General features: G+C 35.6%; 1 protein-coding gene across 2 annotated transcripts in view; it reads left to right on the top strand.

The window, feature by feature from the left end:
• The window catches only part of Folh1 (folate hydrolase 1), a 58,650-nt gene that overhangs the window by 20,030 nt on the left and 12,991 nt on the right, over window positions 1-25,629 (top strand). The window contains exons 8-19 of one of the 2 annotated variants that reach the window (XM_057756288.1): window positions 3,756-3,854; window positions 4,131-4,216; window positions 5,156-5,275; window positions 9,236-9,318; window positions 11,252-11,315; window positions 14,287-14,354; window positions 14,651-14,742; window positions 15,656-15,746; window positions 17,568-17,832; window positions 18,207-18,288; window positions 19,878-19,970; window positions 23,357-24,386. In XM_057756288.1, the coding sequence (XP_057612271.1) occupies window positions 3,756-3,854; window positions 4,131-4,216; window positions 5,156-5,275; window positions 9,236-9,318; window positions 11,252-11,315; window positions 14,287-14,354; window positions 14,651-14,742; window positions 15,656-15,746; window positions 17,568-17,832; window positions 18,207-18,288; window positions 19,878-19,970; window positions 23,357-23,546 (1,333 nt within the window). In that variant the 3' untranslated portion in view covers window positions 23,547-24,386. Of the gene's footprint in view, window positions 1-3,755; window positions 3,855-4,130; window positions 4,217-5,155; window positions 5,276-9,235; window positions 9,319-11,251; window positions 11,316-14,286; window positions 14,355-14,650; window positions 14,743-15,655; window positions 15,747-17,567; window positions 17,833-18,206; window positions 18,289-19,877; window positions 19,971-23,356; window positions 24,387-25,629 lie in introns of those variants that run through there. The other variant, XM_057756287.1, reaches the window with a different exon arrangement.

Raw genomic sequence — 25,629 nt, 5'->3', positions numbered from 1 at the left:
CTCCTAACAGTAGGTGCAGGCACTGTCTCAGTCTCCTTTGTCTGCTTCTGAGACTGTTACCCTCCTACTGTGTTGCCTTGTCCAGCCTAGTGTTGCTGTAACTTGATGTAACGTGTTTGGGTGATCTCCCTGGCAAGTCTGCTCTTTTCTGAAGGAAAATGGCGGAGTAGATCTGGGTGACGGGAGGTTGGGAGTTAGGGACTGCAGCCCCCCTCATCTATCATCCCTATTCTTGCTCTATACTCCTTACCAGGATCCTCTCCACACTTTACCATTTACTTTCATCTTTTCATGTTATTTATTTAAAATCCACACGTGTAAAACCTCATTTAGAAATGTGTTCCTCATCCCTCCCTGACTAAATTATTCACTCGTTTGTCCATGGTTGATAGCGATAAAGGTTTCTGTGGTATAATGTTGATAGAGTTTAGTTTTCTATTAACATTGACTGTGTATATTCCTTCTGAATGACTTAACCTCTTAGGTGTAAAGATCCTATTTTATATGTATTTGTCTTATTAAGTAGAAGAGGGCACATTTATCACAGTAAACAATAAAAGTTTGGCAAATGATGAGACCAAAATGAATGAACTATATCATAGATATTTTAAAAATTAGGACAGTTTTTATGTATTCCTAAAGCATCTAACATATGTCAAGTTCTAAAATATTTTCAAAATAAATTATTATTGTTTTTTAATATTTAAGTTTTTATTCTACTTGAGGGTTTTGTTGCCTGAAAGAGGGAGTAGTAAATACATTCGTCAGTAACATTTGTGAATTGAAACATCTATTCTCCATTCCTTTGTTTCTTTGATCCTTGTTAGACTTTTATACAACTGTTCTGTTCTGTCTAATTACCAGTGTGTGTGTTCTCAAGGGTATGGGCTGAGACACTGAATAGTACAGTTAATACCCTGCTTATGTTCTTCTTGTCTATATTTATGTATATAGACTTATGTGTGCATGCTATTTACAGTAAGGTTTCTTTTTACACATTTCTACCCAAAATCTCTATTAATTAATATATACTTGTCAAAATAGTCTATTCACAACAAACAAAGGTATAATTTAACTTACACCCAATCACATTTAGTATCTTGAATATTTTGTTGTTTTGACTGTAGATTATACTTTCTAGCTATGTAGATATATCTTTTTATACCTCATGCTTTCTGTTTAATTAATTAATTTTTCTTTTTGTGTGTATGCTTTCTTGCACAAGAACTTATGGAACCCAGATGTCAGTGTCATGTGTCTACTTCTATAGACCCTTAATATTTTTTATTGCTTTATAAATAATACCATTCAAAATTTCCACTTCCTCCCCTCCTCCCAATTCCCTCCCACTCCCCCATTCCCCCTCTCCCTTCATTTCCAGTCCTAAGAGAGGGCAGGGTATCCTGCCCTGTGGGGAGTCCAAGGCCCTCCCAGCTCCATTCAGGCATAGGAAGGTGGGCATCCAAACAGACTAGGATCTCACAGAGCCAGTACATGCAGTATAGACAAATCCCAGTGCCATTATCATGGAGATAGAGACAGAGACCCACATCAAAGCACTGGACTGGGCTCCCAAGGTCCAGGTGAAGAGCAGAAGGAAGGAGAAGATGAGCAAGGAAGTCAGGACCACGAGGGGTTGGTCCATCCACTGAGAAGGTGTGCCTGAGCTAAATGGGAGTTCACCAAACCCAGCTGGACTGGAACTGAATGAGCATGTGATCAAACCAGACTCTCTGAAAGTGGTGGACAATGGGGGCTGACTGAGAAGCCAATAATAATTTTGTTTTGAATCAAACTCTGTTACTGAACCTCAAACTGAAATATTTGACAAGACTGGCTGGCCACCATGTCCTAAGATTCCCTTGTCTTCCTATTCCACATTTCTTGGGATGCTAACATGTCACTCAACTTTTATAGCATCTTTGCAGGTCCAAATGTACATTCTTATGCTTATCCAGCAAATAGTTACCAAGGCATCTCCCAAGTGCATTTAATGCTTTTTAGTGAAAATACATTAAATACATTTTATAGTATATTTCCTGAAATTGTATTAATTGACCAAACTAATTAATGAGAAAGGAAAAAAAAAAGAGTTGGCAGATTTACTCTTTCATGGAGTTTATAAACAGTTTACACTTTTTAATATTTTCTAGGAAGAGATAATCTTAATGATATTTTATTGACTAAAAATTCCATGTATCCATATACTGTTTTTTGGTGAAATCCACCCTCCCATTCCTTTCCCATCAGATCCTCCTCTATCTCACCACCACTTCCCCTCTAAACTTCAGGTGATTTTTTTCTTATTTTATTTTCTTTGAATCCCCAGAGCCCCGATTAGGGCTCTCTGTATGTGCATAGAGTATATGAGCACATATAGACTTTCTGGAGTCACATTCCTAAGGAATACAGACTCTACCTCCCCCAGCAATCAACTACAATAATTCCTGAACTAATAGGGAATTCTCCCTTTCACTAGATTCCTTTTCACTAGATCTTGTGCAGGTCTACTGCGTGTAGTCACAACTGCTGTTAGTTCATTGATATAGCTGTCAAATTATGTCCAGAGATGATTTTATTTTATTTGTAATGTTTTTAAATTTTATGTACAACATTTTTACTTGCATTATGTATGTGCACCATCTGCTTGCCTGGTTGGTGTTCACAGAGGTCAGAAGAGGGCATTCAATCCCTTAGAACTACAGTTACAGATGTTTGTAAGTCGCTATGTGGACCTCTGCGAGAAGAACAAGTTCTCTTAACCAATTAACTATCTCTCTATCTCCATGAGTTATATTTCTTTCCTACTGAAATTATTTTTCTTGCAGTATATTGTTATCATGGTTTCCCCTCCATAATTCTTCTCCCAAATCATCTCCAACTCTAAACCCATCCATCAAATTCCATGTCTTTTTCTCACTTTTTAGCAAAAAGACAGGGCAATTAAAAAAGAAAGCAAGAGATGGCTCAGAGGTTAAGAGCACTGACTGTTCTTCCAGAGGTTCTGAGTTCAATTCCCAGCAACAGCATGGTGGCTCACAAACATCTATAATGAGATCTGATGCCCTCTTCTGGCCTCCAGGCAGGCATACAGGCAGAACACTACACATGATAGATAGATAGATAGATAGATAGATAGATAGATAGATAGATAGATAGATAGATAGATAGATACATACATACATACATAGATACATAGATAGATACATAGATACATAGATAGATACATAGATACATAGATAGATACATAGATACATAGATAGATACATAGATAGATACATAGATAGATAGATTGATAGATAGATGATAGATAGATAGATAGATAGATAGATAGATAGATAGATAGATAGATATGGATAGATAGGAAAAGAAAACCTATTAAAAAAGAAAGCAAACAAGAATCAAACAAAAAAATCAGAGAATTACATGATTTATCTTTGCACAGTTAGTTACACTTTTTTGGGGTTCTTGAAATAATTAGAATAATATCAACTGTATCTCTTACCACCATAATTTTGGCCATTGCTATGAGTTCACTTTGTCTTCAAGTTTCTCATATGCAAAGTAGAATGCTCAGTGAACACTGCCTTACAGGAGTGGCAGAAAGGGTCAGTGGGTATTACATGCAAAGCACTTTGCTCTGTTGTTCATTCTTAGAAACTCTTATGAATAGATGTCCTAGACAGTAGATTACTTGGTGTTTTAACTTGCTATATTAAAGTGTACCCAACTAATATTTTTTTCATGTTTAACAGACACATGGGTGGCCCAGCACCCCCTGATAGCAGTTGGAAGGGAGGTCTCAAAGTACCTTACAATGTGGGACCTGGCTTTGCTGGAAACTTTTCAACACAGTTAAGTTATTATAATCCTTTTATACAGACAACTTTAAAATAAGACAGTTATAGAAGGTGAAAAACATGTAAAGCCTAGTTAGTACCACAAAAACTCAAACTAAAAGTTGAATAGGACAATAATTTAATATTATTAAAATTAGCAATTAGCAAATGTTATTTTCCTCCTCCGTACAACTAAAAATATTTGCACATAATGATGAAAGAGTTAGGAAGTGTGGGTGTTAGATCCGTAACCACTATTCTCAAAGAATGTGTTCTTTGTCTTTGAATTAGAAAAGTCAAGCTCCACATACACTCCTACAGTAAAGTGACAAGAATCTATAATGTCATTGGCACCCTCAAAGGAGCTGTTGAACCAGGTAATAGGAGAATTTGTTTGGCATATATTGGTCAAGGAAATCTCATGTACGACTACTACACTGAGTGCAGAATGAACTAAAAATTCAATTTGATTATTATTATTATTAACATAAATAGTATAATTAAGTCAAATGTATTTTTCACAAACATGTTGCTTATTTGTTTTTCTGTAACAAGATCTCAGAGTAGATAGATTAGGCTGGGTTTAGGCTCAGTTTTATGTTATCTCTTCCCAAATGCTGAAATCATCAGTATGTTCTGTTCTATGCTGTGAGTTAACACAGGCTATTTTTTAAGAACCAAGAGTTTTATAAAATTAAGTCTTGTAAGCACTAAACCACATATTCATGTGGATACACACATCCAAGATTTATTGAATCTTACTAGATGATTATTTTGTGCAAGAACCATGGTAAACTTTGGATTTGGGGGAGGCACTCAAAACACACAGAAACTAGCAACAAGGACATCATGATTTAAAAGAAAAGCATAATAACATTTAAGGATGATGAATATCTAATCAAGTATGAAATGATTGCTACCAAACTTTCAGCACAAGCAGTTTCCTCTTCCTGTAGTAGACAGAAAATGTCATAGAAGAAGAGCACTTGCTGATGGGAACATAACCTAGAACTAGGAAGTGGAGGGCTGTGTTCTCTGTGGTGGACACAGAGAGGCAAGAGATATTAGAACATTGTGAGGAGGTAAACAAAGATAATTTCATATCTTCCTGTTATCCATATGCTTATTACTTTAATAATATACTGAATTATTTTTTAAGTCACATTTATAATTTCATCAGATAAATGAAACCAATACTAAAATCTGAGCAAAGAGTCTAAGCCTTAGGAAAGTTGGTATTTTTATTTTGAGTTGTGAATGCCTTTGAGTACATTTCAATTTGCTCTGTTTGTGACCCTTGTGCCACGGTTATATAGACAGATATGTCATTCTTGGAGGTCACCGAGATGCCTGGGTCTTCGGTGGCATTGACCCGCAGAGTGGAGCAGCTGTTGTTCATGAAATTGTGAGGAGCTTTGGAGCACTGAAGAAGGAAGGTAAGAGAAACAGTGAGTGAAAAACCAAATTCTGGAAATTTCAGTGTAACCTTTTGAAATGTGAGGGTGAAAGTATTATTTTAGGGGCTGTGAAGTTGCTCCATGTTAGAGCATGTGTCTTGTGTACAAGAAGCTCTCTTCTCAATCTGCAATATGCAATAGAAAACCAAATAAATTAATATGGACTCAATAATGTCAATAAATTAATAACAATAGCAGTGAAAACATTATGATGGTTTATTCTATTTTTATTATTTTGAACTAGTTTAATATATATATATATTCAGAAAATCTGAAGTAAATTACAAGATTACTTATTGCTCTGTCAAGGGTTGCCTTGCTAAGTGTTTGCTGGACAAAGAAACAGAAAGAATATTGCTAAATTCTTTTTATGTGGCCACAGTCATGCTGATACCCAAACCACACTAAGGCTAAGACTCATCAAAGAAAGAAAATTACAGACCAGTTTCCCTCATGAACATTGATGTAAAAATACTCAATAAAATATTCACAAACTAAATTCAAGACCACATCAAAAGATCATCCACTGTGATCTAGTGGGCTTCATTCTAGAGATGCAGGATGATTCAATATGAAAATCTGCCAGTGTAATCGATCATGCCATCAAACTGAAAAAAAAAGTTCACATGATCATCTTATTAGATACTGAAAAAGTTTTTACAAAAGCCCGCATCCCTTCATGATAAAAGTCTTGGAGAAATCAGGGAACCCAAGCCAACAGTCAATATCAAATTAGAGAGAAACTTAAATCAATTGCACTAAAATCAGGAAAGCGACAAGGCTATGCATTCTCTCCGTATCTATTCAATATAGTACTTGAAGTTCTAGCTCGAGCAATAGACAGCTAAAGGAGACCAAGGGGATACAAATTGGAAAGTAAGAAGTCAGAGTCTCGTTATTCACAGATAATATGATAGTATACATTGCATCAGCCAGAGGGGTCAACAACAATATAAGAAAATTCACAGAATCAACTAACCTCGGTTCATAGTACCTCAGATTGTCTGAACTAACAACCAGGGAGCCCACATGGGACTTATCTAGACCCTCTGCATCTATGTGACAGTTGTGTAGCTCGGCCTTACGGGACTTCCAACAGTGAGAGCAGGGGCTGTCTCTAACTCTTTGACTGACTTTTGAGAACATAGTCCTTATGCTGAGTTGCCTTGCCCAGCCTTAATACAAGAGGAAGTGCTGTGCTGCTTAGTCTTACTTCAAGTTGATTTGCAATGTTTTTTTTTTTTTTTTTTTTTTTTTTCGAGACAGGGTTTCTCTGTGGCTTTTGGAGCCTGTCCTGGAACTAGCTCTGTAGACCAGGCTGGTCTCGAACTCACAGAGATCCGCCTGCCTCTGCCTCCCGAGTGCTGGGATTAAAGGCGTGCGCCACCATCGCCCGGCCCTTGCAATGTTTTTATATCTATAAGAGGCTTGAACTTTCCTGAACAGAAACAGAGGAGAAGTGAATCGGGAAAGTAGGCAGAAGTGAGGTGAGGAGGAAGGAATGGGAGGAGAAGTGGTAGGAAAAACTGAAGTCGGGATATAAAAGAAATAAATTTATAAATTAAAAAGGAAAAAAAGAAACCAAATAAATAAATAAAAGCTCAACAATGTCAATAAATTAGTAACTATAGCAGTGCAAATGTTAATGTTGGTTAATTATTTTTATCATTTTTAATTATTTTACAAAATATGTGTATATTACCTGACATCTGAAATAAAGCACATGGTTATTGTTTGCTCTGTCAGTGGTTTCCTGGCCAAGAACTGGGAGAGACATTTCCATGCACCTCCATCATAGCACCTCAGGTCACCTATACTATGTAACTCAGGAGGGTAAGGGTCTAAATAGAAAAATATCGGTGGTTCTTCTCAGTGGGAACCAAGATGGCCACATCATCTCATTCCTATCCATAACCTTTTCACCTTTGATTAGGTCATTCTAGAATTTTCAAGTGTGATATTGAAATTAGACAAAAGGGATCACTCAAGGAAATATTTGTGTGATTTTTTTTGCAGAAATATTTTGTTTGTCATTTAGAGTTTTCCAAAATTAGTTCTTTGAGAGTTCCTTAAAATGTGTGTTTTTTTTTTGTCATAACCACTTTCCCTCTTTTTCTTCTGCTCTCCCCCACATTTGTGTCATTTTTTTTTAATTACCAAAACTAATTTGTGCTGCCCAATTATTTTTGGATGTGTAGCCTTCTGGAGCTTGGTTTACTTAGTAGGGGCTACCTTCTCAGAAAAACACTTTCTATTCCTTTCCCAGAAGTATCAATCGCCACAAGCTCCAAAGCTAAGGGTGAGATTTTCTGTCCAGTTCCTATCTCAATGTTGGGATATGATCTGAATTGTTAGTTTTAAAATTGATCATTACATGTAGAGATCCAATCCTTTATTCTCTTAACTGAGTCTACAAAGAAGGTATCTGGGTCCTGAACAATGTGAACCACACACACACACACACACATTTATTGTGTATGTGGCACATGCATACATATCACAGAGAGTTGTATGGAAATCAGAAGGTAGCTTTTAGAAGTCTGTTTTTTTTTTTCTTTCAATGTCGATTCCATGGATCAAACTCACGCTAACAGGTATGGCAGCAAGTACATCTAGAAGCAGAACCATCTTAAAGCCCTCGAGTATTAATCAACAATAAGAAAGTATGTTTACTTGGGGTACTATTTTCTGAGAAACCGTTTACATATGTGTCATCTATTGTGATGTCATAACATCCATGGAGACATTTTCCTTATTGTGTTCCCATTTTACCTATATTAGCCTCGGGTAATATAAGTAATTGTGACAGAGGTTGAAGACTGGGGTTGACACATTGCAAACTCTTTTCTCTGTTTGGAATAAATGTGCACCACTTAACATTTTAACAAACAAAATTGGGAGGTAGGTGTTTCTGTAGTTCATTATCTAGGTCATATTTAACCTCATTACAAAAGGTTTCATAATTTCGTAAGAAGTTTTCTACAGTGAATGCAAATCAGCATTGTCATAGCTAAGGGGTGCGCTCAAAAATGAAATGATAAGGAATGAATGAAGATGGGATTTGGTTAATACCATAACACATCGGACAAAAAAAGAAAGCATGGATCCAACAGTTATAGGGAAAACATACTTAATCAGTACACCTGAAATATTTATCAGCATTACAAGGACTTTACAGCATTTACTAACTCTTTCATTTAATGCTCCTGAAAATCAAACGGTGTCTCCTCTTTATTCTGCTATGCTGTCTGTTAGATGAAGACATGAAAAATTAGTGTGTGTGTGTGTGTGTGTGTGTGTGTGTGTGTGGCATAGTCTTACCAGAATATAGGAAGTGAGGAAAAGTTACTCACTTTAAAACTTTATCTTTCTTCAACTCCATAGGCTGTGTTTATTACCTCCAAGCCGTAAGACCTACTTACCAAACTGCATGATTTGCAGTATCAGTACCTGATGCTATCTCAAAGTGAGCCACTGGTAACACATTTTACAAGACAATGGAGGGGAAATCACTGAGTCAGATGGCCTTGAGAAATAAAGATGTTATTTGAGGACATCTTGGCAGAGTTCTATCTACCTTCCCACAGTGCCCCCTGCCACTGCAGCATTGGCTGTACCTGTGCTATCTTCTTCTGTATCAGTCACCTGCCAATCAGAGTGGTTTCCTACTATGGCCAATTGTAAAATATTTGGAATATCTCATGACTTCATTTGGCTTTCATTTCTACATCCTTCCTTTTGTACTATTTGATTTTTAGCAAAATTCTTTTTAAAAATATACCAAAAAGAAATTGTGGAAGTAAGGATGTGAGCCACATTACTACTTTTGAAGTTGAAAAAACAACAGCACTTTGGGTTTTCCTTTCTTGTAGACTTTTCCATGTCTTGGGTGTGTGATATACTTTATCAGAATTTATGTGTTATCCACCTTTATATTAGGATGGAGGCCTAGAAGAACGATTCTGTTTGCAAGCTGGGATGCCGAAGAATTTGGCCTTCTTGGTTCTACTGAGTGGGCAGAGGTAGGTTGACAGTTTGCTTCCTTCCATATGAATTTTTCCAAATGGCAAAGCAGTTGAGAATTTTTTTCATGCAGTTTGGAGAAATAACAAGTGATCCCAGTCAGGTAATGCTTTGAGTGTTTCTAAATGTCTCTCATATGTGTTCAAACTTTTGATATTGGTACATAATGTCCTGTAGGCAAAATTCATTCCAAGGAATGACACAATCAAGTTATTATTAAAAATCACTTAACGAAAACCACCTCATAAGGTTTTAAGCATGTAGACAACATTATGTTGGGATTCATTCATACCTATACTTGGCTGCACATGACTCATAGGCACACGGTGGACACGCCTAATTATCTGAAAGGAATGTAGCGTTGTTCAAATGTCTACAAGAGAGCAACAAGATCACTCAGCTGTGAAAGGCCTGCCAAGCTGATGATTTGAGTCCAATTCTTGGGACCAGATGGTGGGAGGCGAGAACCGACAGCTGCAATCTGTTCTCAGATCACTAATATGTGTCAGGGCACGCGGACTTACAAAACATGCAAACAAGCACTAAGTCAATCAATAAATACGATTTTTTTTAAAAAAAAATAAACAAAATTATCCTATTTTAAGAATTCAGATTCATTTGATTTTTTTGAGAAACATCTAATGTCAACTATTGAAATCAATTTACTTTTTTGACAATGCAATAGGGTTAACAAATTAATGTACTGGAAACCAAATACAAGACCGAACAAAATAAAATAAAATAAAACTACATGGAAGTTTCTAATGTGTTTCTTCCACATCACTCAAAACAGCTGCAAGTGGTACTTCCACAGAACTCTCAATTTCTACAGTAAGCCCCGGTTAGCACTTATCTTCTTATCCCTGCGGTCTCGCTATATTAAATATGGCAGACAGTGAGGCAGACAGAGTACTTACCAGGAGTCCTGAATAGTAACTCCACTGGAATTACTGGTTTGGTGTGAACGAGAAGTAAATACGTGCAGCATTGGTATCTATCTGCTCCGTCAGCTTCCCCTTGTTGCCCTGAATGCTCACGTGACTCGTGTTAAACACAGGTATTACAGGTTTCTCTGGAAACCTGCTGTATTCCTGTTGACCAAGGTGAAGTTTTTCTCCACAAGAAAGTTTCATCCTGGTGTCAGGCAAACCTATGAATAGTCAGGAAGCAGTTTGTCTCTATACGATTATTACTGTTGTTGATACTATTGTTTTCTTGGTTTGCAGCCTCTTTAGCGCAGGCTGCCTTGGAACTCCCACATTCTTCTGTCTCAACCCCCTGTACTATGATCATATTGTATTTTATAATTCAGACTGGCATATGCTTTTCTGATTTTTTTTCTTACATCCAAAATTCTCAAGAAATGTGCTGTTTTAGAGACCCAAAATGTCTCCGCAGCGCTTTACACTTTAATTAAAAATGTGCACTTAGTGAAAGTTACCAGTAGGTGGCAATATACTACAAGAGAAATTGGCTATATGGACAGATTTCCTTGGTAAATTTCCCAGCCAGTAAACTGGAAACAGGTAGCTTACTAGATTTGTGAATCTAGGAAAACACCTTTGGTTAAATAATGATAGTATTTTTTTAAAGTATGTTTATACTGAAAAGACTCCTAAAGTGATGTTTACCAAGAAAAATTATGACGGACAGGTGTGTATGTTCAAAAATCCCACTTCCTTTTCATCTACTTTGTGTGAGCAGTTCATCCTCTCAAATGAGTTTATCAGACATTTCTCTTGTTTCTCAATGGCAAAACTTCAACATGTTCTCAGTCCAAGAATCTTTTGAGACTTTTATGCTCCAAACTTGCGGAACACATGGTCTAACTTCATTTAAACTTCTATATCCAAGAAAGGCAGATGTGCTTTGGGTGGGAAAGAGTTATATTACACTTAAAATCTTAATGATTTTTTAAATATCTTGTTATAGGAACATTCCAGACTCCTCCAAGAACGTGGTGTGGCTTACATAAATGCTGACTCTTCCATAGAAGGTGAATATTGTTGCCCTTGATAGAGAATATCTGGTTACTCTGGAGTTCACAATTTAGTTGACAAATTGCATCCTAGCACAGAAGGCAGACAGACCATTAATGTGGAGTTAGGATACCTCTGGGTGTTTCCACACCTCTCCCCTTGATTCGTAGCTCACTGCATAAATAACTCAGAGATATTTTCCTGAGGTATTGCAGTGCCAGTCCAGAAATACAGTATTTCTTACTTTGCCTCCTCTGTCAGATTCTCTTATACAAGGTGACAGTTACCCATTGAGTGCCTAAGTCATAAACCTTAAGAATCTTTTGTTTTTGAATGCTATATTTAAGTATAGAGATTACAGAGATGGCAAAGCCAGCAAGACACTTTTAGGCAAGACTGACAAACTAAGTTGTATTCTAGAAACCCATTTAAAGATGGACAGTGAGAACTGACTGCATAAAGTTATATTTTGCTTTCCACATGTCCATTAGCACACATACATAAACACCCATGCACGCATGGTTGCATGCATGCTTGCACAATGCAATGTAAATTCTCCATGCCAACATAGTGCCTTGATGGTGTCATATTGACGTCTGCATCTTCTTCTTCATCTGAATTTCTATTTTTGAGCACTATTGTTTCAAAGTTTAGCCTTTCTGGTGCAAGTCAATTCTCCTTCCTCCAGTCATTTAACAGATAAAGGCATTGCAGTTCACAACAGATTCCCATCTCCTTCCTTTGTGATTCTTTACCTCTAAAAAGGTACCTGTCTCAAAGGTTCTTATCATGCTTTTAAAAGGAGTTGGTGTTTGCAAACTCCATGATATCTGACTTGCATTCAGTGACTATTCAAAAATCACCAATGTGATCATCACTCTTCCCTTGCTTAAATCATAGGCTCGGGGGAGTTGGAGATGTAGCTCAGTGACAGAGAGGTTACCTAGCATGCCCCATTTATTCACCAACGTTGCAAAAATACAAGTACAGATGTGATCATATGGCACATGTGTGCCTTATATAATAAATACTCCAAATAAACAAATTTCAAATAGTGCAAAATGATGCTGTTATTTTTACTGATAATTTCAAACATTAGACCTCTTTGGTATTTTAGTATATCACTGAGTTTAGATAACTATGTTATATTTGAAACTGGATCATAATTTTTAGGATCAAGAACAAATACACATAGGTACAATATGATTGAGATACCATATTCCTTACTATATTGCATTTTTTGGTTAGATGTTCATTACTAAAAAGATGAAATAAACCACATGTTTATGAATTTATGTAAAATGCAATCATATACATAAAACAAACAACAAATATGTTTTATTTTTTAATGTTTTTGTAAATAATAAAATTTATTATATTAAAAGAAAGTTAAAAGCAATACGCAAACAGCTCTTATTGTTCTTTCCGAAAGAACTTTTATCTTCTGTTTAGAGCATTTTTATTATGTGAACTCTGAGACTATTTAGCTGATACATGTTCCAGAAGTGATTTAGATGCTGTCTTAATTGTTTTCCTTCTAATCCGTATGCAGTGTAACCATCATATGTAAGTACTTATATTATCTCTATTGTACAAAGAGGAAGCTGTGATTTGGAGAAGTCAAATAACTTCCCATAAGTTACCTTCTAGGGGAGGGTTGAGATCAGAGCCGTCCTATTACACGTTTTACCTCCTGTTAAGTCCTACAGGACTTTGGTTTAATATCACACATATATGGTTCTAGATCCTACTTTTCACTCAGAAAACATTATATAAAATTTCCAGTCGGGCGGTGGTGGCACACGCCTTTAATCCCAGCACTCGGGAGTCAGAGGCAGGCGGATCTCTGTGAGTTCGAGACCAGCCCGGTCTACAAGAGCTAGTTCCAGGACAGGAACCAAAAAAAAAGCTACGGAGAAACCCTGTCTCAAAAAATCCAAAAAATAAATAAATAAATAAAATAAAAAAACAAACTTCCATATGTGGAATATACATTGTCTTACTAGACTTATAGAGCAAGAACTACAGTATATCCCAAAGCAAAAAAAGACAAAAATAAAATGATAGAGCCACCTTCGTAGTGTATTCAGTAGAACAGTTACATTTTAGTTCTGTAGCTGATACTGCAGCAAGGGTCCTTTAATGTATACAGACTTTTCTAAAAGAGGTTTGAAGAGCTACAAGTGTAATTCTTTGGTACAAAAAATAGTGCATTTAAATTGCAATAAATACCTTCAAACCATCTCCCTTCAAGTCACTTTTATACAAATGCATGTGAGTATCCAAAATTACATTTTCTATTTATATATGTAGTCTATGTTTTTGAGTTGAAGTTCTCACTTTGTAGTCTTGTCTGGCATGAACATCCCGCTTCAACTTCCTGAATGTTGAGAATGCGTGTCTGTACCATTCCGCCTTCAGTAGCATGGATCCTTTAATTTGAGAGTAAAGATACATAACATTCTTGGAAGGAATCTCATGATATGGACATATATGTGAAGGCTGTTTTTTTAAACAATGCATTTAGAGGAAAGAAATGATAAGACAGTTAGGCAATGTGTGAGGGAGGAGAGTGGTGCGAAAAACAGAGCAAGGGCAAGAGAGGATGACAGCAGCTTGTCTGGGGTGGAGGCAGCGTGCAGTCTCACATAGAGCAGTGAGGGAGGTCACGCAGAAAATGTAACATGAATCCAGAGGGTGAAGAAGTCATGCAGATATGACGTAGAACACTGATCCATACTGAGGTAACAGGGTTTGTCAGGTCCTTAACGCTTTAAGTCTTGAAAGAAAGTGAAGATTTGGAGAGCTGATTGTCAATTTAATTCTCTCCCCAACCTCAGGCCTACTTTCAACCATGTCAATGCCAAAGGTGTCGGATTTTATAGTTTAAGGTGGAGAGCATTGACGAGATCATGCTATGTAAAGTTTAGCAGTGGTCTTTGAAAAAAGTAACAAACAAAACAAACTATTCTATCCTTTCTGTTACAGGAAACTACACCCTAAGAGTCGATTGCACACCACTGCTGCACAGCTTAGTCTACAACTTAACAAAAGAGGTAAGGAGAAAGACAACCCATCTCAGGAACTCTGCAAATGATATTGCCTGGGGTGCAATTATTATGCGACACATTATATTGTTTATAGCCAACCTTATTTTCATCTGATAAATTTTCACTTCCCTGAACCGTCACAGTTAACCAACTCTTTCTCAATAAACTACCTTCCATCTCCTAACCTCTGTGAGGCAGCCTTTAGGCTGCTTTCTGTCTACAATTCCCACTTTCTCATTGAGGGACACATTTTAGCTTATGCATCAGATTTGTGAGTATTCTCTTCGTTTTAACTTGTGTAGCTCCAAAGCCCAGATGAAGACTTTGAAGGCAAATCTCTTTACGACAGCTGGAGAGAAAAGAATCCTTCACCAGAATCCAATGAAGTGCCCAGGTACAGAAATACCCCAGCCATTCTACCCAGTTTGGTTGTTTTGTGGATTGTGTTGGAAATAAAAGGGTACTTTTAAAAAATTGTTTGTAAAAAGGGAACTTTCAAAATTCTCTGACATCTGACAAATGAATTTAGTGCTTAGATTTACAATAAAATATTACCCTGTGGCTTGAAATTAAATCTGTCAGTTTCAAATGCTGATCTTTGGACAATCTATATGCATGAGGCAGCTGCCAAGCTTTTAATGACATGGTCCCTACAAAGTATACTGTGAAAATTAATTTTAATATTTCTAGAGGAAAGGGAGAATAATTGTGCTTATTAGGATACATGATGCTCATATGTGGTTCATATAAATGGTCACAATGGAGAAAATGGAACACAATTCATGACAAATATCTACCCCATCTCAGTCTATAGTTGATCATTTTCCTGAGCGTCATGCAGGTAACACATATTTTGTTTGCTCTGATAAATTAAAACTATGACTGCATGATTGTATCTTTTCATGCAAGAGAAGGGAAATAATTATCTCAATAGTTTGTAAATGAAGACCTTTACAATATGAATAAATTAAAATTTTCAGGCAGAATTTATATTCTAATTATCTGAATATGTCTGATTCCTTTCATTAGCATATATGACAGACACAGATGAAACAGATAGTTTGAATGAAAGTATTCTCCAACCTTCAGAATGCTTAAATAAAACAGTGACTTAAAGAAATACCACTCCATAAAATTGTATTACAAAGTAAGCATATTTTCAGAACCAGAATAAGTATCTTACTTTAACTGTATATCTAAGGCTATCACATTTTTAATAGTTTAACTATAATTTAGTAATTGACCTTTGATCTTTATAGAATGAACATAGTACTTTGAACTAATTGTGCTAATTTTAAATCTGAAAGGATTAGCAAGCTGGGGTCTGGCAATGATTTTGAAGTGTTTTTCCAAAGACTTGGAGTTGCTTCAGGCAGAGCACGGTACACTAAAAATTGGGTAAGTCTAAATTGATGAGTTCTTAAGTATTAAGTATGGGTACATTTAACTAAATTAATAAGTTTTACTTCAATAAATACCTCTGGCACTAGAGGAAGAATTGGAGAGCCAAACAGTGATGTCCTATTGGCTGTCTCTGTTTTTCATGGGCATGCATTCACATTCCAGTTGGAACTCATATTGCTTTCTGCAGTCTAGAACTTCCAAGATAACCATTAAGTGTATTCTATTTTACTGATTTGATGACTTAATATTCACTTCATCATTAAAGTTAGTGAGAATTATCTTGGACTCATCTTTCTCTAGTTTCTCTCAAAATTCATCCAAATCAGCAAGACCTGACAAATATTTGGATTTTTGCCTGTTATATTGTAGTTCAGATCATTAAATAAACATCAGATCACTGAAATATTGGCATAATACAACAAAATCGTAAATAATTTTCCATACCCTTCCTTGTTGTGAAAGATAAATTTTTAGTTTCAAGTTTTAAATGTGTTTTTTATGAAATCTCAAGTAGTTTTATGAAAGCTCATAGCAAGAGATTTCTGATTCTTATGTTCAAACTACCATTAAGTTCTCTTTTACAGTGAAGTCTTTTGTACATTTGTTTTCTAATCCTTACTTTCTTCAATATTTGTAAGTAATAACTTACATTTCTAATATTTTGTTTTCCAGATTTATATTAGTAAGAGAAAGTGTCATAGTTATTTTCTTATTTAGGTTTGATTGTTGTGATGAAACACCATGACCAAATCAACTTGGGCAGGACTGTACAATATTGAAGGAAGCCAGGGCAGGGACCTATAGGCAGGAGCTGATTTAGAGACCATTGAGCAACGCTGCTTTCTGACCTGCTTGTTCTGACTGACTTGCTCAGTCCAAAGATGGCACCACCCACAATGGTTTGGACCCTTACCCACTAATCACTAATTAATAAAATGCCTTACAGATTTGTTTACAGCCTCATCTTATGGATGCATTTTCTCAACTCAAGTTCCCTTCCCTTAGATGGTTCTAACTTGTACCAAGTTGACATAATACAATTATTAAAACATAAGAGAGACTGTATTTAAGTTGATTTCAAACAGGGATATAGTTATAGGGGAAATCTATTAGACCCAACTCTGACTTCCTATTGTGCGCCAATCCTAAAGCCACCCAGCATTGAACTTTTGTAATTTTTTACTCACTTGTAAATTATTTGCCCCCAGCCAGGGATCTTTCGGGGTTACGAAGTTATATGGGTTCTTGCGGGGATTTTGATAAGAATAGATACATTTGACATATAAAAAACTAAATCAACCAAAGTTCAGACGACTACCAAACATTCTTGGTAATGAATTTTGGACTAAGAATGAAAGTCTTCCCTCATTAATAATGCCCGAGTCTCCGTCTCTTCAGCATGATAATAAATAGCATGTTCTTTATATCAGTGACAGAGGAGCATATTGAGAAAAGGTGAGAAGACATTAGTCAGCAGTTCACTGTGTGAAAAGTCCTTAATTTCCACATACGTAGCTTTCTTGTACCTCATTGAGCATCACTTCTCTCTCATTATGTTTCTCAACTCTCCACTGTGGTCCTTGCTGCTTGGGTTCTCCACTCTGCAGCAGGCTGCTTCTCGTATGTTTTACTGTGGAATTTTCAGTGGTAAATTTGACATAGTCACCTATATTCTAAAGTAGCAGAATTCTAAGTTCCTAAGTTTACATGGTTCCTGTTCACCAGTGATCAACCTTAATAATATGCAGAGTAAATACCATGTTGTGGGTCTTATGAACTATCTTACAAGAGATGTATTTTGTTTCTTCCTCCTAGAAAACAGACAAAGTCAGAAGCTATCCACTCTACCACAGTGTCTATGAAACATATGAGTTAGTGGAAAAATTTTATGATCCAACCTTTAAATATCACCTCACTGTGGCCCAGGTTCGAGGAGGGATAGTGTTTGAACTAGCCAATTCTCCAGTGCTTCCTTTTGACTGTCAAGATTATGCAGTAGCTCTAAAAAAGTATGCTGAAAATATCTACAACATTTCAATGAACCACCCGCAAGAGATGAAGGAATACTCGGTATCATTTGGTAGGTTGCAATTTATCTTTCACATTCAGTCTTGTGCTTTTAATGATTTCTCATCATTGTTTCTATTATTCTTGATAAGTCTTTTTTCTTAAAATACCTTTTTAAAAGCATAGATGTGTTAAAATATAAAAAGACCTCATAAAATACAAAATGGCTTCCTATGTTATTTGCACATTTTGAACTGTACAGAAACCATGCTTTTTTCTTTTATTGAAATGGGATTTGCATACCTTGCACTGGCTGATATTAGACTCTCGAATGGAGGTGCTTCACCTGCTTTAGCTTTCTGAGTGCTGAGACTGTAGGCATTGCCAACTTTCTTGCTTTAGAAATCATGTTCTTAAGGCTTTTGCTAATTTGAATTTCCATTTCAGATTCACTGTTTTCTGCAGTAAATAATTTTACAGAGATTGCATCTGAGTTCAACAAAAAACTTCAAGGCTTGGATAAAAGCAAGTATGTCATATATTAAATCATATCTGTATGAGATAATTATGCCTAATACATGTGCATAAGTATATAATAAAAATAACACTACTTTACAGTTTTGTTGCAGAAATAGCTTTCCTGTTTTCTGTCTTCACTCTAATGCATCTTGTTGAGGGTTCTCTAGCATTCAGAGATTTTAGTTCTTACATGAGTTGGAACTGGACTGCAGTGCCTCCTTCCTGCCAGCCTATTTCAGAACACTTTCCTACTTTAGTATTGACTCCAACATGTTTTGGTTTCTCTTGTTCTTTATTTCATCCCCTATGCACCATATTCCAACTATATTCTTTTGTTCTTGGAGCAATCTTCTCTCTACTTATGCTCAAAGTCATTATATGCATACTCATGATCCTTTCCAACGCCAGTAAAAAAAAAAATAGTTTCAGAAATAATAAATACTGATAAATCATTCTTTTCAGAAGTGCTGAACAAATAGGAATAATTCTATGTAAAGTCAATACCATAAGCCAAATTTGATAAATGCTACAATGTTTACTGTTTCATTGTAAAATTATAAACTTTGCCAAACAAATCCTTAGTTTATGAAATGGAGTCATAACCCTGTATAATGTTCAGGATTTCTCTGAAGTTAAACTTACTATAAAACATTTACAAGAGTGAGGAACTATAATTATTATTAAAACTAATATAAAATGAAAATCTTGATAAATTAATGGATAAAAATATTAATTAAAATTATAACATTCACTAATTATAACATAGTTAGAATACTGTTTTCCATAATTAATGATTGAGCTATTTGGGGCTTGATGGTAGATTTTTAATTGCATTAATTCAATTTTATTAACAATGATAACTTCGTAAATCAACCCTATAAGCTCCCTTGAGAATATGAGCTCCATAATAACGTGTTTGCTACATGATGTTTGAATACAGAAAAAAATACAAATTAAGGATTATATATTTGACAAATATATTTTTAACAATAAGGATATATATTGTCACTTATTTAATATTTTTAATTTTCATAAAGTTAATTATATTAGTAGATTTTCACATTTCAATGTTTTTGTTAATTTCTTGAGTATACTGTTAGGTTCTCTAAGGTGAAAAAGAACTTGACAATAATTATAAACACAGGGTTATTAATTCTCATCTTCCTGTGCATCAAGGTTATCGTCATGTGTTACCGCCAGCGTCTTACTATTTCATAACTCATGTTTTATTTGGGTAGTATTATATGGGATTTATGAAATATGAGAACTATGCACGCTAATATCCTTTTTATTACTTTTATTTTTTATTTTATAATGTAATTAAATCATCTCTACCCTTTCATTCCTCTCTCCAATCCCTTTACACCCCTCTTTTTCTCTTTCAAAATTCATGCTTCATTTTTCACTAATTGTTGTTTATAATGGTTCTAAATAAATAAGTACAACCTGCTCAGTCTATGTTATGTTTCTGGTATTCTTAATTTGCATATGACAATGATTTAAAATGCATTCATGAGTTTGATTTTATTACAGACTTATAGTTTGCCAGGTAGTGTTCATAGCTTCCTGAAGGTATAACTTTATCAATTTCTGTTTTAGCCCCATGTCACTGAGAATTATGAATGACCAGCTGATGTATCTGGAACGTGCATTCATTGATCCTTTAGGGTTACCAGGCAGGCCTTTCTACAGGTGAGGAAAAAATATTTTTATAGTATAGTATCACTTTGTGTCAAAAAAAATCATAGCTTATTTATTTTAATGTTCAAAATATTTTTAATGAGTTAATTTTACTGTACACAGATTTAGGTTCTGTAAAATGTGTTTGTTTCAAGTATGAACATTTTGTCCTTCATCCCAGTCCATTCACTGCTCTGAGAACCCCGTCCCCTTGTCCCCTCTAACTGGCTTTCTTCGTTCCTCCAGTGTCCTTTCTGTAGTTTACTTCTCTTTTTTTTTTAAATATTAAACATTTTTATGGCAAAGAAGGAAAATACTTCAAGTTTAAAATAAATATTTATGTGAAATCATAAATAATTGCAGGAAAATAATGTTTATGTAGAATATAATCACATTACCAAAAAACCATAAGCCAAGATCAAAAATATGCATCAAAATCTGAAATAGAGTAATTTTGGCTGGTTCTTTAACACATTATCTTGACTTACAGTTAAGAAATATTATTGCTTAATTCATTCCTACCAGGCATATTTAATATTGATAATATTTGATATTTGAATTGTTATGTTTTAAAAAATGAAGCGTAAATAATTTATTTTATAGTGAATGATTCATGACTATAATGTTCAAATATGACACAATCATTCTAAATTTATTAGGACTGTAACACTGGATAAGTATTCACTAAGCTTAAATTGCAGGATTTCAGTTTGGTGTAATTCATGAATATATATATACCACTTTTATATTAATTCACTGATAGCTAACTAGGCTGGTTCTATGAGCTGTAATATAAACAGTGCTGCAATAAGTACTGGAATGCATTTATCTCAGCCACAGGTAGAGAATCCTTCAGGCTTACACCAGAAGTGGGATAGATGAGTCATATGGTAACTCTATTTGTAGTTTTATTGAGGCGCTTTCATATTTATCCATGTAGTAATTGTTCTAAGTACACTGCAACCGTTACTGTATAAATGTTCCCTTCCCCATACTTTCTCATCAGCATTTGTTTATGTTTGATGGTTACTGGGGAGAAATGGAATACCAAGGTTTTTTAATTGAAATTTCCATGATAAATATCCAATAAACATATAAAAACTTTCTTTTTATATGTTTATTGGATATTTATGTCTTGTTTTGTGAGACCAGTGTGTTTATTTCATTTGCTCATTTGTTGACTGTGTTGTTTGGGTTTGGGTGTTAAATGAGTATATTCTTTATACATTCTAGATAAAAATCCTCTGTCAGATATTTAACTAAGAAAGGTATTCTCCAATTTCATCAATATTTTCTTCATTTGGATTTTCTCTACTGCACAGAACTTTAAAATTTCCTTAAGTCATATTTAGCAATTCTTGGCATTATTTAGTAGCAACTGGAGTCCTTTTCAAATATCCTTGTCTATGCCTACACCTTGAAATATTTTCCCTATATTTATCATTATCAGGGTTTCAGGTCTTACAGTATGGTTGTTGATTCATTATAAAATGCTTTTTGTGTAGGGTGAGAGACAGGGATATAGTTTTATTCTTTTTATCTAGTTTACTTAACCATTTGCTTTTTCTCAATGAATATTTTTGACATATTTTTAAATGTGAGGTTTTATTTCTGATTCATCTCTTGTGTCCCATTTATCCATGGATTGTTTCGTGGGCTCTGTAGTGTGACTTAAAATTAAGCACTATGATACCTCGAGATTTATTCTTTTTACTCAGAATCGTTCTGAATTGTTGGAAACTGTGGTAGTTAATCTTATAGTCGAGTTGATGAGCTTTGGAATCACCTGAGAGACAAACTTCTGGGTGTGAGGTTGTTAACAGAGATGTTTAACCAATTCGGGAGCACACATACTTAGCCTAGGTGTCATCGTGACACAGGGTCTGGATGGAATAAAGGGGGATTGTAATTGGATCATCAGCATTCATCTCTCTGTTTCCTGACTGTGGATGCAATATGCTCAGCTGCCCACACTTCTGTTGTCATGAGTCCCCCACCATAGCAGACTTTGTTAGCATTCAGACATCATGCTGGTCTATACAGGATGCACTTGCTAGTAGTCAGACAGTACTCTGACGTGCTCAGGGTCCCGACATCAGCTACATCACTACAGCTATGCTCACTTTTAAAAGGTCGGCCACCTGCCTCCTCTCTCTCTGCCCCTCTGTGTCTCTCTGTCTTACTGACTCTCTCTGTCTCTCAGTTACTCTGTCTCTGTCTACTTTGTCTCTCTGGCAGTCTGTCTCTCTCTCTGCTTCCCTATCTCTCTTTGTCGCTTTTTCCTCTCTTCTGCTGTCCCTGTCTGCAGAAGTGAGTCTCCCCTTTTCCCTCCCTCCTTTCCCATTCTTTTCCCCTAATAAAAAAAACTCTCCAAGTGAGCTCTGTTACATGATGACTTCCCTCCCTCTCTCTCTTTGATTTTTAAATTATAACACACTGTAACCTTAAATTGTGAGACAAAATATTCCATTCTTTCCTTATGCTGATTTTGGGAGGTATTTTGTCACAGTAAGGAAACCGTGAGTCATACAGGAAACCTGTTTTGAGCATGGGTTGCTGTTGTGATAATCTCACTGAGGCCCAAGGTCCTTTGGAATTAGCTTAAAGGTTGAATGTGGGAGAGTTCGGGAATCAAGCCTTAAAGTAAGAACACTTTATTGAGCCTATCTGATGAGAGTTAGGAATACTAGAATGCTGTGGGAAATATGGAGACTTGCTGTTCAGCTCCCCAGTTTTAGGGGAGCAAGAAGATTCTACTAGAACCTGGGTCAAGGGTATTTGTATTTATTCTAATAAAGAATGAGAAGAATCTGACATTATTCTTATAGGCCAATAGTTCTCAACCTGTGAGTCCTGACCACTTTTGGAGTTTGAAGGACCCTTTCATTGGGACCACTTATCAGATATCCTGCATACGAGATATTTGATTCACAAGGGAATATTATGTTAACCCTTATAAAATATGAATCCATCTTACCAAAAGAATAAAAAGTTGAACCTAGTGCACAGTAGGCTGGTTACACGTATGATGTCATGAGGTGTCTTAACAAGGAAGATAATGTAAAGATCATCACTTACTGGCAATGCACTTGGAGACTGAGAACACTGTTGTCAACATTATACAGTTTATTTTCAGTGATTATAAAAGGTGTAAGTCACCATTTTAAAACCTTAAAACAGTTCACAGTGGCTATCCTTACTGTTATTTGTTTAGCTCTGAAGCACTTTGAGTTGTCCACTTAAAGTAAAAATTAATGTGCCTGAGGATTAAAAAAGTTTAGGTAACAAGTGAATAATTCAAATAAGAAAATAAGAAGTATGCAGTTTGAATATAATGCCCTCGTTCTCTTGCATATTGTTTGTGCAACGAATGGACAGAAATCTGTTTTTATCAACAGGCATATCATCTACGCTCCAAGCAGCCACAACAAATATGCAGGAGAGTCATTCCCAGGCATTTATGATGCTCTTTTTGATATTGAGAGCAAAGGTGACCCTTCTAAGGCCTGGAGAGAAGTGAAGAGACAAATTTCTATTGCAGCCTTCACAGTGCAAGCTGCAGCAGAGACTTTGAAAGAAGTAGCCTAAGGGTACGTCAGAGAGTCCATATTTGGTAGATATGATATTATTGGAAGAACCTATATAGAAAAATAAATATATGAGATTTTATGATTATGTATAATATCTGTATGTGTATATATACATATATTTCTTTTATTTTTCCTTATGTATCAAAAAAGAAAAATGGAAAATTTTATTTTATAATTGTAGAATTTATTTATGAAATTTGAAGTTCAATGGTTAAGTGATTAAAACTAAGGTGAACAATTAAATATAACAACTCATTTATCTGGCATCATCAGATAATCATCAGAAATCTAATACAGCATCTAACTCAGTCATTTCAATGTAAACCAGCACCATTTCATGTCACATCTATGACAGTGTACAAGGGTGCTCTGCCCATAGGCTTAGGTGGTGCCTGGCCACCAAAGCTCAAAGGTTCGTTTAAGACACAGTAGCAGATCATACCACAAGGACATGTGCTCAACTATGTTCATAGCAGCATTATTGGTCATAACTGGAACCTGGAAACAAACTAAATGCCCCCTACCAAAGAATGGATAAGGAAAATGTGGTACATTAGCATGATGGGGTACTACACAGCTGAAAGAATAATGCCATCTTGAAATTTGCAGGCAAGTGGATGGATCTAGGAACCATCATATTGAATGAGGTAACCCAGAGCCTGAAAGACAAATATCATATGTACTCACTCATAAGTGTCTTTTAGATATCCTACAATTCATAATCACAGAGAACCTGGACAACCAAGAGGACCCTAAGAGAGACATACATGGACCTAATCTATGTGGGAAATAGAAAAATGCAAGATCTCTTGAGTAAACTAGGGGCATGGGGATCATGGGAGAGGGTTGAAGGGTAGGGGAGAGGAAGGGAGGGAAGCAGTGAAAATATATAGCTCAATAAAAGCAATTTTAAAAAGACACAGTAGCTGATGATTTCTTGTCTGTTCACAATTGTAGTAAACCTCTTTACTCTGTATTATAAAGCATAACTATTTAGACTTAATAAACATTTTATTTTTGCTAAAACTATGTACAGCGTACATGTACAATTATTAATCAAACACTTGTATTTTGCAGTGCTCATCTTTTCTATTTGTCTTTGAATTATTCCTGTAGTTCATCAGATTTCCTTATGGCACTGCACTACCTTGAGTAATGTCATATTTATCAGTAAGGGTTGAACAAAGAAAAAAAAATCTCATAGTTATCTGAACAAGCAGAGACATCAAAAAGAATCACAAGTTATGTCAGTATTGATTCTTTGTATCATTGGCATCCGAAAAGTAATGGGACGTTTAGATATGTATAGAAGCTATAAGAAATGGTCACTATACTGACTATCTCTGTCTTCCCAGATACTCATCACCTTTCTACCCATCCAACTTCATGCATGCTCTCTCTCTCTCTCTCTCTCTCTCTCTCTCTCTCTCTCTCTCTCTCTCAAAAAAAAAAAAATAGGAATAAATTCCCAAAACAAAATTCAAAACAAACACGCAAAAATACTAATAAGGCAAAAATGTGAAATTGTGTTAGCATGCAAAAGCCCTGCATATGTTCAAGGCAAACAAATCCCAGAGGGGAACAGAGAATGTGAATACAAAGACCCATCTGTAACCGGAGATATTTATTTGCAATTGATACCTGCTAGGAAGGGAAAATCAGTTTGCTCCAATACCATGTCATTGAATCTATCAATCATACTCCAGGGCAGGCCACAGGTCCAGGAGTAGTTGGTCAAAGCAATCAGAGTCCATGTTTTCTTTTGTCCGTTTTTTGCTTTGATTTTAATTATTTTTCCTATTGACAGCAATTCTAAGAGACAATGTACCCATATTAGAGAGAAAAAGCAAGCGAGCGAGAAAAAGAGAGAGAGAGAGAGAGAGAGAGAGAGAGAGAGAGAGAGAGAGAGAGAGAGAGAGATCATACTGCACACCTGAAAAGTTCTAGGACAAAAGGGAGTCACACACCAAAAGGAGTAGATGGCAAGAAATAATCAAAATTGGGGTTTAAATCAACAAAATAAAGCAATACAAAGAATCAATGAAACAAACAACTTTTTGAGAAAATCAATAGGATTGACA

This window comes from Chionomys nivalis, chromosome 23, assembly GCF_950005125.1.
Source record: "Chionomys nivalis chromosome 23, mChiNiv1.1, whole genome shotgun sequence".
NCBI classification, from domain to species: Eukaryota; Metazoa; Chordata; class Mammalia; order Rodentia; family Cricetidae; genus Chionomys; species Chionomys nivalis.
This window is presented reverse-complemented; position numbering and strand designations above follow the sequence as displayed.